Source organism: Corythoichthys intestinalis, chromosome 20 (assembly GCF_030265065.1).
Source record: "Corythoichthys intestinalis isolate RoL2023-P3 chromosome 20, ASM3026506v1, whole genome shotgun sequence".
NCBI classification, from domain to species: Eukaryota; Metazoa; Chordata; class Actinopteri; order Syngnathiformes; family Syngnathidae; genus Corythoichthys; species Corythoichthys intestinalis.
This window is the reverse complement of record NC_080414.1, coordinates 1,605,997-1,620,525: the sequence shown is the minus strand read 5'-3', so window position 1 is coordinate 1,620,525 and position 14,529 is coordinate 1,605,997. Positions and strand designations below refer to the sequence as shown.

At 38.1% G+C, this 14,529-nt stretch overlaps 1 protein-coding gene across 1 annotated transcript in view; it reads left to right on the top strand.

Annotated features, from left to right (window-relative positions):
• The window catches only part of gpr158a (G protein-coupled receptor 158a), a 63,379-nt gene that overhangs the window by 20,858 nt on the left and 27,992 nt on the right, over window positions 1-14,529 (top strand). Inside the window, exon 3 of the mRNA XM_057824489.1 lies at window positions 189-294. Coding sequence (XP_057680472.1) covers window positions 189-294 — 106 coding nt within the window. The remainder of the gene's footprint in view (window positions 1-188; window positions 295-14,529) is intronic.

Here is a 14,529-nt window from a genome sequence, read left to right as displayed (position 1 = left end):
AAATTCAGATAGTACCAACATGGAAGTATCCGCCACAATTTGAGTCACGGAGGTATCGCGACTCTTACTTGAGTACAATTTATGGCTACTCCATCCACCTCTGCTCACGTCCATATCAAAGTCATCCTTTTTTTTTTTTTCGATTGAGTTCCATGGCAATGCGTTTGATGGCGCGCGGTGTGTTGCAGGGGCGTGGTGCGAGTGGACATTGATCTCCAGGATGTTGATATCGACCAGTGCTCCACTGATGGCTGGTTCGCAGGAACCCATCGCTGCAACCTGACCACTACGGAGGTGAGTGCAACAGACGCAACATTGATTGGACAGCCCTTAAAGGCACGGATTAAGGCAAGGCCAAGCAAATTTATCGGTAGACGTGACCGTCACCTGAAAATCAGCAAGACTCAATTCAGAAATAGAAATAAGAAAACAATAGGTTATATAAAAGTCACACTAGATCATTCAGAGTTTACCCTTTCATGCACAAATTAGAATTTTTTTTTTCAACCCTTAGAGGGCACTCATGGAACTCAATGGCTGCCATTGACGGCTCTACACGCCCAATTTATTTCGAGTGGGAGAGAGGGACGAGTGAATGTTCATTCACCATCCTGAGTGACTTTTTGTTACTTTTGTCTAGGGCTGCAGCTGTGGATTATTGAAGTAATCGATCAATCTATGAATTACTTAGTTCGAATAATCCTAATCGTTTGTGTGTACTGTATTGTTATTGCTGTACCGGCACCTAGTCCTACATGCAAATTTGAATTGCTTTTATTGAAGAAGGAACTGATTTAATTTAATTTTTATTTTAGTTTCATTCTGCAAGTGTCGATGTCATACGCAGCTGAATAAAGTCAGCAAACCACATGGCCGTCTGACATCGTCATTTCGGAGCTTCGCTCACATCTTGGCGAGGACAGTACAATGATGTATAACACATGTTTTTGGATAGTTATTTTGAGATTTAAAGGGTATTTAAATCGGATTACAAACATTTAGTGCGTTGCAGAATAATTTTTAGGAGATGTAAAACATAAGCTTGCTATAATTACACTTTGAAACGGGCATTAAATGCAAATACAAAATAAAATTCCCGAGTGTTTTCTTAAACCATGCACAATTGCACTTTCATTTCGCAAGAGTAAGAGATAAAAAAAAAAATGTATTTGAATAAATGAAAATACCTGAACATAAGCTTCAAACAGTGAAAGAAAATGAATAAATTGAAGTGCATCAAAAGAACAATTGGCTAACTTGTGTGGCAAAAGTCTGCTTTACGATGTTCTTCACAAATTGTTAAAACACATATTCCAACAAAAAAAAACGGCTAACTATACCTCTAAAATAAATGACAAATTCATAAAGAATCATTAGATTAAAACAAAAACTTACAACCTTAGAGTGCTGGCAAAAAAGTATTGGCACCCCTGCAATTCTGTCAGATAATGCTCAATTACTCCCAGAAAATGATTGCAATTACAAATGCTTAGGTAGTAAAAATCTTCATTTAGTTGCTTGCAATGAAAAAAACAAAAAACAGAATTGAAAAAAATTAAATCATGATCATTTTACACAAAACTGGAAAAAATGGGCCGGACAAAAGTATTGGCACCCTCAGCCTAATACTTGCTAGCACAAGACAAAATAACTGCGAACAAGCGCTTCCGGTATCCATCAATGAGTTTCTTACAATGCTCTGCTTGAATTTTAGACCATTCTTCTTTGGCCAACTGCTCCAGGTCTCTGAGATTTGAAGGATGCCATTTTCAGATCTCTCCACAGGTGTTCTATGGGATTCAGGCCTAGCCACTTTAGAAGTTTCCAGTGCTTTCTCTCAAACCATTTTCTAGTGCTTTTAGAAGATGTTTTGGGTCATTCTCCTGCTGGAAGAATCATGACCTCTGAGGAGACCCAGCTTTCTCATACTAGGCCCTACATTATGCTGAAAAATTTGTTGGTAGTCTTCAGACTTCATAACAGACTCAAGCAGTCCAGTGCCAAAGACAGCAAAGCAACCCAAAAACATCAGGGAACCTCCACCATGTTTGACTGTGGGGACTTTTCTTTGAAGGCCTCGTTTTTTCCCCCTGTAACTCTATGTTGATGCCGTTTCCCAAAAAGCTCTACTTTTGTCTCAACATTCTTCCAAAACGTTTTTTGGCTTTCTCAGGCAAGTTTTTGCCGACTCCAGCCTGACTTTTTTATGACTCTTCCTGGGTATCCTTGCATAGAGTCCCTTTTCATTCAGACACGGACGGATAGTACGGGTTGACACTGTTGTACCGTTGGACTGCGGGAGAACTTGTTTGGATGTTAGTCAAGGTTCTTTATCCACCATCCGTACAACCTTTCGTTAAAATCTCTCGTCAATTTTTCTTTTCCGTCCACATCCAGGGAGGTCGGCCACAGTACCATGTGCTTTACACTTATGGATGACACTGTGCACGGTAGACACAGGAACATTCAGGTTTTTGGAGATGGACTTGTAGCCTTGAGATTGACCATACTTCCTCCATTTCATTATCAAGTCTTCAGACAGTTATTTGGTCTTCTTTCTTTTCTCCATGGTCAATGTGGTACACACAAGGACACAGGACAGAGGTTGAGTCAAGTTTAAACCATTTTAACTGGCTGCAAGTATGACAGGTAAGTAACAGGTGCTGTTAGTTACACAAATTAGAGAAGCATCACATGATTTTTTAAAGGGTGCCAATAATGTTGTCCGGCCCATTTTTTGAGTTTTGTGTAAAATGATAATGACCCCCCCCCCAATTCTCTTTTGTGCTTTTTCATTGAAAGCAAAAATAAATAAATTTTACTACTGAAACATTTGTAATTACAATCATTTTCTGGGACAAGTTTAGCATTATCTGCCAGAATTGCAGGGGTGCCAATACTTTTGGCCAGCACTGTATGTTGGTCTTAACAGGGAGCAGCTGTATCCAGCCATGTTAGATATGTGATGTCATATTCACTGTTACCACTAGAGGGCAGTGTATCCACCCAAATCAATAAAACTAAATGCAAACACTTTAAAAACAAACTATTACAACACCACTCGAATTCATTAAACGACTCTTCCAAGCAGCAAAACTTCATTCGCAGCTTTTTTTCTAATCAAGTTAATCGATTAATCGTTGCAGCACTACTTTTCTTAATACGCCATTGCAAACATCTAATCAACTAAAAATGAATGCTCAGATCAGTTTTTCTAGTCTTATTTGAACAGAAGCAAATTCTTAATAGCAGATTTAGCGATACACTTTAGATGGCTGTCCAAGTTAAGGTCTGAGTCAATAATTACGCCAAGATTTCTGCCTTGATTTGGAGCCGTCATTGACATTGAGACAAAGTGAGCGCAAGTGATCTTTCCTTTCCGATCCGTTTGAACTCGCGCCGACGGGTGACGCCGCCACGCGCATCATTACGGCGCAAAGGCGGCCCGGATCTATAACGCTAACAATTGACTTCCTCTTTTGCTGCTGTCCACAAGCGCGACTCTGTCATTGACTGTCCACGGAGAGGAGGAAGTACTCAGACAAAAGGGCGGGTGATTAATTATTTAAAGGGGGCGCGCTGCAATCCATTACATCACATGCATTATGAAGCATCTGATCTACAGACGGGTCCGAAAATCTATGGCCCGGATCCGCCGTGTCGTCGGAAAAATGAGGGTCGCTATAAAAAACTAGACGATTCACCGTCATTATTTGATTTGTCGTGACTGACTGTATGTTACAGATTGGACGTCTATCGTCGTCAATGGCGCTCAAGGGGTTAAAAAAATACATGACTTCAAATTTTCTGCATTGACATACTAGCCTCATACATAGACTTCATAATGTAATTGACGGGACACGGGGCCAATAAATAAGGGCACAAGCATTGTTGGCGAGGCCGTCAAAACTGACCGAGTGGAATCACAAAGAGCTTTTTTTGTTGAAAATTCTTGTGAATAAATGCTTAAATCCCTGAATTCTTTATAGACATGGACGTAAAACAGTCTGATTCTTGGTTAAAAGCAAAAAAAAAAAAAAAGTGCAGTTAGTGTTTTTTTTTTTAACGTTAATATGTCCAAGTACAATGCTAGTCTGTTAATGAATATAGCTAGCGGCCGCATGATGTAAACGGAGTTTTTCCGGTGAAAATTCTTGTGAATAAATGCTTAAATTCCCGAATTCTTTATACAGTGGGGAGAACAAGTATTTGATACACAGTCAATGGGAAAACCCATTGGCAGTGTATCAAATACTTGTTCTCCCCACTGTAGATATGAACGTAAAACTGTCTTGATTCTTGGTTAAAAGCAAAAAAAAAAAAAACGTGCAGTTAGCATTTATTTTACGTAAATATGTCGAAGTACAATGCAAGTCTGTTAGTGAATGTAGCTAGCGGCTGCCTGATGTAAACAGAGCTTTTCCGGTAAAAATAATTGTCAATAAATGCTTAAATCCCCGAATTCATTATAGATATGGACGTAAAAGTCTCGATTCTTGGTTAAGAGCAAAAAAACAAAAACAAAAAAAACATGCAGTTAGCATTTATTTTACGTAAATATTTCAAAGTACAATGCTAGTCTGTTAGTGAATGTAGCTAGCGGCCGCCTGATGTAAACAGAGCTTTTCCGGTGAAAATTATTGTCAATAAATGCTTAAATCCCCAAATTCTTTATAGATATGGACGTAAAAGTCTCGATTCTTGGTTAAGAGCAAAAAAAAAAAAAAAAACCCATGCAGTTAGCATTTATTTTACGTAAATATGTCGAAGTACAATGCTAGTCTGTTAGTGAATGTAGCTAGCGGCCGCTTGATGTAAACAAAGCTTTTCCGGTGAAAATTCTTGTGAATAAATGCTTAAATCCCCCAATTCTTTATAGATATGGTTGTAAAACTCTCATTTCTTGGTTAAAAGCAACAAAAAAAACGTGCAGGTAGCATTTATTTTACGTAAATATGGCGACGTACAATGCTAGTCCGTACAATGCAGCCGCTTGATGTAAACAGAGCTTTTCTCCAGGGAAAATTCCAGTGAATAAATGCTTAAATCTCTGAATTCCTTGTAGATATGGACGTAGAACAGTCTCGATTCTTGGTTAAAAGCACACACAAAAAAAACGTGCAGTTGGCATTTATTTTATGTAAATATGGCAAAGTACAATGCTAGTCTGTTACTGAATGTAGCTAGCGACCGCCTGATGTAAACAGAGCTTTTCCGGCAAATGTTCTTGTGAAAAAATGCTTAAATCCCTGAATTCTTTATAGATATGGACGTAAAACTGTCTTGATTCTTGGTTAAAAGCAACACACACAAAAAAAACCTGCGGTTAGCATTATTTTGACTAAATATGTCAAAGTACAATGCTAGTCTGTTAGTGAATATAGCTAGCAGCTACCTGATGTAAACAAAGCTTTTCCAGTGAAAATTCATGTGAATAAATGCTTAAATCCCTGAATTCTTTATAGATATGGACGTAAAACAGTCTCGATTCTTGGTTAAAACAAAAAAAAATTTGCAGTTAGCATTTATTTGATGTAAATATGTCGAAGTACAATGCTAGTCTGTTAGTGAAGGTAGCTAGTGGCCGCCTGATGTAAACAGAGCTTTTCCACTGAAAATTCTTGTGAATAAATGCTTAAACCCCTGAATTCTTTGTAGATATGGACATAAAACAGTCTCCATTCTTGGTTAAAAGCAAAAAAAAACGTAGTTAGCATTTATTTTACGTAAATATTGCGATCTATGTTGCCAGTGCAGTAGCGGCTAATTCCTCCCATTGATTTTTTTCACAACGTTTCAAAATGCATGCATGGTACAAAAAATATGATCATGCCCTTGAATCCTCGAACAAATCACTCCTGAGGCAATCCTTCCTGTTTGTATGCTGTACAGCTTTCTTACTTTTTCGACAGAAATCCGGCGTTGGATCGCTGCGTGCGTGTTTGTGAATAGCTCCTCTTGATGTGGACGACCCCCTACTTGAATGCGAGGCGCAGTGCATGACCGATTTGACCCGTCAATACATTATGAAGTCTATGACCTAACATTTTGGCATCATAATCATTGAACATAATTGTTAAAAAATGCCTATGAGGAGCATTGTAATGAAGTTGAGCATCTCGTATGGCCGGCACAATTCCCAGACCTCAACAATATTGAGCATTTTAGAGATTCAATGAAGACGCCGATGTCCACCGTCATCGTCCCTAAAAGAGAGGGCATTCTTACTGAAAATTTACAAGTTGTATGAATGAATACCTCAGAGAATTGAGGCTGTAATTGCTGCAAAAGGCGGACCTTCACAATGTTAAATTAGGTTTTTATGATTTTTTTTAAGGTGTTTCCATTATTTTGTCCAACCCCTGTACATCCTTTACAGAACTTAAAACCATGACGTTTGCGTGTCATGTGACCAAACGGAAGATATGGTCAGGTTGTCCACAGAAGTGAAGGCATCAAAAACATGGCGGAAATAGAATTTATTCCTGTCTCCTGGAATAAATTAGCAGCTCTGTCTAAATTTAGCTCGTTAGGTAACAAGAAGAAGAAACGGGAAGAGCTGCGTTAAGCTTGTGCTTAAAATGGACAGTTACGTTTTGTCTGGAGTCTTTCTCTTTCTGTGGGTCTTTATTTGTATATTCTAGTGCTGCAACGATTAATCGATTAACTCGAGTATTCGATTAGAAAAAAATATTCAAATCAAATTTTGTTGCTTCGAGTATTCGTTTATTTAAAGTGGCGTTTTAATGGTTTATTTTGAAAGTGTTTGCAATTAGTTTTATTGATGAGGGTGGATACACTGCCCTCTGGTCTGTCTCTTTTCACATGGCTGAATCCAACTGCTCCCTGTTAAGACCAACGTAAGCTACGTTTTTGTTTGCGCTAATGTTTTTTAATGCATTCTTAATTTAGTTTATGGGTATATTTAGCCGTTTTTTGAACCATTTGTTAAGAGCATTGTAAAAAAAAAAAAAAACTAGCATTTTATAGCATTTAAGCTAGCGGACTTTTTCTATGTAAGTTAGCCAGTTGTTTTTGTTGTACATAGATCCTCATTTTTTTTTTTTTAAATATATACCGTTTGAGGCTCAGCTATCGTATTTTAAATTTTCATGTTTCTTATCCGATTACTCGACTATTCGAACTAAGTAGTCCATCGATTAATCGACTTAAATATTATAACTATAATAATATAATATAATATTATAATATAACTTACTAAAATATTCGATAGCTGCAGCCCGAGTATATTCACTTTTATTTTCTGTTTTATTTATTTTGTTTTTAGTTTTATTTTTTTTTCAATTCCTGATCATTCTTTTGCTTCAATGTTTTGACGTTCAAACCTTTTTTTGTTTTTTATTGTTTTAATCATCCACTTTCTTACCAAGTGCTGAACCTACAATTTTTTTAAAATTAAAAAATGATTTTTAATTTTAGTTTATCCGTTCAGTTATTTATAGCCATTTAATCCTATGTCATTGGACTTGTTTTACTCACACAGTCGCTCACAAAGTGCTAAACCTCAAATGAACTGTTATTACCTTTGAGTGTTGCAGTGTTGTTTTTGGCAGCCCTTTTAATTTTCGTCTTTGTCTTTTGGACGATAATACTTTTTAGTGTTAGTCATATTGTAGTCATCTCAAAATGTGTCTGTCATCGTCTAATTTTTGTTGACAAAAACTCTCTCAAAAACTCTTGATAAAAATATTTTCATCTGTAAAATTAAAAAAAAATTTACTCCAAAAACAAGTTTTCAGCATATTCGAATGAACATTGACAGACAAGCATATATTGTAGCGTCTATCTACGAGGTCAACGCCAACTTGGTGATAATGCACACTCAGCGGGAAAACAATACATTGTTTTCAATGAATTATACCCACCTGGGCTCCACAAACTGTATGTAAAAAAAAAAAAAAAAAAGACTCAGAGTTTAAGAGGATGCTCGCTATGCTAACGCTACGAGTTACATTTAGTGTGTGCTAATCACTCAGCACCGACCTTTAAATGCAAAAGTAACATTGAATATGTAAGAAAAGAAAACAAATCTGACTGTGTGTTTTACAACAAAATGGGGAAACTGCAGAGGATACTTGTGAGTTGGCACACCACATCACATGAGTGACACAACCAAACACTGCTACGATGCAGACTAACTACACATAAAACGTCACATATTTCAAACATGTGACGGAAACCATTGCGCATTTTCGTCTCGTCTCGTCAGACAAAAACTGACATTAGGCTTGAAGGAGTTTGGCCAGATAGCCGGAATCATGCCAGCCGAACCGCTGGAGCCGCACTGGCGCAGATCCAACGACCCGGGCCAGCGAGACCCCGATAACTCCACGCATTCAACTTAGTCTTAACCCCTTGTACTAATTCCATTTTGAAAGCTGGAAAAAGGCTTCGAAACACAAGTTGACAATTTATTCTGAGTCGACAGCAATTAAACAGCAAAGACCCAGGCGAGGATCCAAGGTCACCAAATCACAAGTCAACAAAAGGTTCCCGAGAAAATGACAATGCTTAGTTAAACATTTGGTCTTATGAAGGCTCTCGCGGGGCGGGCCGTGGGCAGGAAGAAGTGTGTGTTTGGGATTGTTTAGGATTATTGTCTGTTTGTGGATTGGACAGGAGGATTCAAGAGTTACTGTTGTCAGGGCAACGAGGGTTGAGGATTTTTCCACCTCAGTGTTAAAGGGGCTCTTGGAGTCTTATCAATTGTATATCGGACGTTCTCCAGTGTTCCTTGTGTTGGGACAGAGCATCCCGCCATTTGTTCTGGACTCTCCGGGAGAACTGATTGCGAGAGTTGGTGGTGCAGACGTGTAGATGTCAGCGTCAATCTTGCTCAGTCAGTTGCATTACGCACACGTTGGGCTTCCGTGATAAAAAGGCGTCATGTATCTCTTATGCCCTATATTCTGCTTGTTTTCCTTAAACTAGGTTATAAGTGCTATTTATTTTATATTGGGTGTGTTAGAGTAATACAAACAGTCGATCGGTAAATACGAGGAAAGATACTATTCCCTGATTGATTATATTAAGTGTCTTAGAATACTCGAAACACAAATTGACAATTTATTCTGAGTCGACAGCAATTAAACAGCAAAGACCCAGGCGAGGATCCAAGGTCACCATATCACAAGTCAACAAAAGGTTCCCGAGAAAATGACAATGCTAAGTTAAACATTCGGTCTTATGAAGGCTCTCGCAGGGCGGGCCGTGGGCAGGAAGAAGTGTGTGTTTGGGATTTTTTAGGATTATTGTCTGTTGTGGATTAGAGAGGAGGATTCAGGAGTTACTGGTGTCAGGGCAACGAGGGTTGTGGATTTTGCTACCTCAGCGTCAAAGAGGCTTTTGGAGTCTTGTCAGCCGTGTTATCAGTTGGATATCGGGCATTCTCCGGTGTTCCTTGTGTTGGGACAGGACGTCCCGCCATTTGTTCTGGACTGTCCGGGAGAACTGATTGCGAGAGTTGGTAGTGCAGACGTGGGCTTGTCAGTGTCAATCTTGCTCAGTCAGTTGCATGACGCACACGTTGGGCTTCCGTGATAAGAAGACGTCATGTATCTCTTATGCCCTATATTTTGTTTGTATTCCTTAAACTAGGTTATAAGTGCTATTTATTTTATATTGGGTGTGTTAGTTAGAGTAATACAAACAGTCGATTGGTAAATACGAGGAAAGATAATAAGTGTGTTAGAATAATGCAAACAGTTAGACGGTGACTACGAGAAAAGATACTATTTCCTTCAGGCTCGTTATTTTTTTAGTCTCCCAAAACACGTTTTTTGCTTGTTATCGTCTCGTCATTGTCATGAAAAAAGTGTTCTTTGGCGCAATACTTTCATTATCGTCATCGTTGACGAAAACACTGGAGTGTTATCACATATATACACACTTCTTTTAAACAATATAAAAATGGTCAACATCCTTTTACCCAGGGGTCAATCATTACCCCGCTAGCTTAGCAACATGAGCTAAGCCAACGTTTGCACGTGTTTCGTAACCCTCCGACAGTACTGTATTCCCTCGTCATTTATCTGGCATAAAAAAAAAATTCTGCTTGGCCCGCCAGTGCTTGGCAAATTTATTCTTTTCGCCATCTAGGGAATTTCCCGCTGCACAAACACGTCGGCGCAGCGCGACCGCCGTTCCCGCGAGGGACCGCGTTCCGCCAAATATTCACTCGTTGCTTATGTTCCACTACAGTTGACGTTTATCTTCTTATACTCTCAATAATTCCCTGTTTGTTCTCGATTTTTCCTTTACTTCAATGACATCGCGCTAGCTTGGCTTTACCATCCAGCTAGCCAATATTATTAGCTCACACGCGCAAACCGAGAAGCCCCTAATGAGGTGTCACGAGAAGAGCCGCTGCCAGGTTTAGCCGAGCATGTAGAAGGCCTTTCAAATAAACACCGGCTAATTTCCCCTGTGCCTTTATGCACATCCTTGACTTGTTCTCCGTTTTCCCTCCTTTTGCGCGCGCGCTGTCGTTCCTCCCGTAATTATTGCGTGATCCTCTGGGTTTGTGTTGAACATTACAAATATCTACCGAGGCCCATTAGCGCTTGATTAGCCACTGCTAGGAGTGGATATACACCATGTGTGGGTGTCAGGGAGTGCCGTAGTACTCCTATTCTGCAGTTAAGTAGATGCTAGCTTCTTATTCCCCGGTCCGGTGTCACGCGGAGGTGACTGTGGAGAATGTATGCTTGAAGTCGGGAGATTTTTCTAGGTCTCGACGTGTTTGTGTTGCGTTAGCGTGGAAACTGCGGAGGCGCTTTAATTTACTGACTGCCGTCGACGACCTGGAGTTGTTCTAAAAGTAAAGTGTTTGTACATTGACAGCACAAGTCGGCATTTGCTTTGACATTTTTTTCAATGAAAAAAATAAGGCAAAATCAATATAAATAAAGTAAATATTGTCCATATTTTCATTTATATTACATTGTATTGTAGGGTGACCATATTTTGATTTCCAAAAAATAGGACACTCAGCAAGGCCTCAAGATACTTGAATTTTTCTCAAAGTTCACTCAAAGATGCCTATATCACTTTAATATATTTAAAGTGTGCCCCTCACTCTGGATGGAAAAATGCAGTTTGAAAAAAAAAAAATAATGACTTAAAAAAAAAAGGGGAAAAAAAGTATATGTGTATACATATATATATATATATATATATATATATATATATATTAGGGGTGTCAAAATTATCACGTTATTTTTTTTGATTAATCATGTTAAAATATTTGACGCAATTAACGCACATGCCCCGCTCAAACAGATTAAAATGACAGCAAAGTGCAATGTCCACTTGTTACTTGTGTTTTTTGGGGTTTTGTCGCCCTCTGCTGGCGCTTGGGTGCGACTGATTATATGGGCTTCAGCACCCATGAGCATTGTGTAATTATTGACATCAACAATGGCGAGATACTAGTCTATTTTTTGATTGAAAATTTTACAAATTTTATTAATATGAAAACATTAAAAGGGGTTTTGATATAAAATTTCTATAACTTGTACTAACATTTATCTTTTAAGAACTACAAGTCTTTCTATCCATGGATCGCTTTAACAGAATTTTAATAATGTTAATACCATCTTGTTGATTTATCGTTATAATAAACAAATACAGTACTCATGTATCGTATGTTGAATGTATATATCCATCTTGTGTCTTATCTTTCCATTCCAACAATAATTTACAGAAAAATAAGGCATATTTTATAGATGGTTTGAATTGCGATTAATTTCGATTAATCAATTTTTAAGCTGTAATTAACTCGATTAATAATGTTAATCGTTTGACAGCCCTAATACATACTGTGTATGTGTATATATATATATAAAATGCAGACCCATAGAAATGTAGTCCAGTCAATACACATACACACAGTAAGCTATGTGCAAACTAAACATTTTTATAAATTACTATCACGACAATTGTCCTTGACAAATTGTTATTCCCATTCAATTGATATTCTCATTCAATGTTCTAGATTGCACACAAACAAAAACCGAAATAAACTGACAAACTATTCAACCAGCATGTTTCCAAACGTGCAGTTCAAAACTACGTTTCCCTTAATGCCTAGCGTGGTTTAGCTTACTGATAGCTAGCTGAGGCAAAAATCAAACTTTGCTATAAAAGTTTATAATCATCGGCAGTGCAACGATACGACACCAAACGGGATTTTACAGTAAAAACTCCGACAGAGGTCAACAGTTGCCATTATATACGTATTTATCGTAAAAAACTTCAGGCGTTGTGGCCAAATCGTCAACCCAGTAGATGGCGGTAATGCCTGTTAGGGGTAAACTGCCAACAAAAACAAGAAGAACTACTCCTTCCCTCCCTACTACTAGGAGCCATGTCATCGCAGGCAGGCGCTGCCACCTAGCGGCCGGAGGGATTCTCTTCAAATTGGTCCCGTGAAAAACCGTAAAAAACGGACATTTTTATGAATTTATAAAAGCCGCCCGGACGATGAGGATACTACGTGAAAGTAGGACTTGTCCGTGCAAAAGAGGACGTTTGGTCACCCTGGTGTATTGTGTGGAGCATGTAGCCATATATAGCTAATATGCAGGCAGGTTTTTGTCCATTTTTTCAGCACACCACACAGCCAAGGCATAGGGACGGTAGTGACATAACACTACCAACTTTTCAGGAACGCACATTTGATTGGCTGATGACTTGACCCCTCCCCCACTACCCACACACACTAAAAGCCCCGACAGAAATGCAAAATGTCGACAGCATGCCGCCTCCTGAGCCCCCTTCAAAGAGGAGGGATATCAGAAGTTTTTTTTTTTTCCGCAGCATCCACTCTAAGTAATGTAAAAAGACGTCAATGTTGTTGAGGTAAGGATCACACCACTCATTTTTTTTTTTTTTTTTTTTCTACTGAATGTTGAACCTGCGTCAGAGTTAGAATAACATTTAAATTGTGTGAATTTGCTAACCTGCAAAACTCGAATAGGAAGAGAGAAGTGTCCTCCTGTATGTTTTTCTACTATAACATTAATTAAACTGAAAAAGGTAGTGAGTTTACCCCCTTAACCCCAATTTTGATTTGTATTGTATTTATGTGGTCTTAAAGCAGCCCAAAGGAGCTTTTTTTTTCTTGACTGGCTGTTTGGCTGTTCTTGTTGACAAAAGCAAAAGTGTTTTACATGTAAGGAGGCTCCATTTTTATTTATTTTTGTTATTCCCTGACTAATACGTTTTTGCAGTTACATTGAATATTTTTATTTAGACAATGTTGAGTGGTCTTAAGATAAATGTTTATTTTTTTGCATTCTCGGATAGTTAAGAGATTACGAACAAGTTTGTATTTATTGTGTATGTTAATATAATTTGCGTTCAAATATTGCAATATCAATTTGCTAATAAAATCCAGACATTTATTCTGGAAGCTTTCAAAATCTTTCTTTAATAGTTTTTGAAAACAAAGGTTTGAATTAAACTAACAAATTACTAAACGACTAAACGAATTATACTAACTTTCATGTGTATTGGTACAGGTGATACACCGTTTGATTCAAACCTTTGTTTTCCAAAACTGCTAAACTACTTTATTAGCAAATTCAAGATACACAATAAATACAAACTTAGTAATCATCTCTTAACTGTCCAGGAATGCAAAAAAAATAAAATAAACATTTTTCTTTAGACCACCCAACATTGTCTGTCTGAATTAATAAATATAACTGAAAAAAATCATAACGTTTACAGCAGAAAACACATACAGGACATTTCTCTTTAAGCAGCTTCCCACTCGAGTTTTGCAGTTTAGCATGGTCACACAGTTTAATTTCATGCTAACTCTGATGCTGGGTGGACTTACAGTAGCAAAATTTGTGATGTCCACAACACTGACGTCTTTTACATTCCTTACAGTAGCTGCTGCTGGCCGAAAAAAACTTCTAATATCCCTCCTTTTCAAAGGGGTCGGAGGAGGCGACATGTTGTCGACATGTTGTATTTTTGTTGGGTCTGTATGGGTGTGCATGTGTGTGTGTGTGTATGTATGTGTGTGTGGGGAGGGGGGGCATGGCATCAGCCAATCCAACGTGCATATGAGGTTAAATAAAATTATAACAGTCCGGCACATTCAGCAAGTGAAAAGGGGTAAATGTAAGTCTAAAAAAATAATGTAAATATATCACTTAATAATAGTAGGGTCAATTCAGTCCTTAAAACATAACAAAAGACAATCTAAATTACTTACATAACTGAACACATTATACAATACAAATAAGGTGGGGACAATTTGAGGATCCTGAAAAGTTGGTAGTGTTATGACCCTACCGTCCTTATGCAAACCTACGCCCTTGAATACAGATATATTTCACATTGATCATTTAGCCTTTTAATTAATTAGGTTCATATTCGTGAGAGATGTCGCCCTGACCCCCGTTTACCCAATTTGTTTGGTCTATTAATGTACTGTCCCCATCAAAAAGTTTAGATGCAGGTTATGCTGTTATATCGTCCCTATCGATGTTG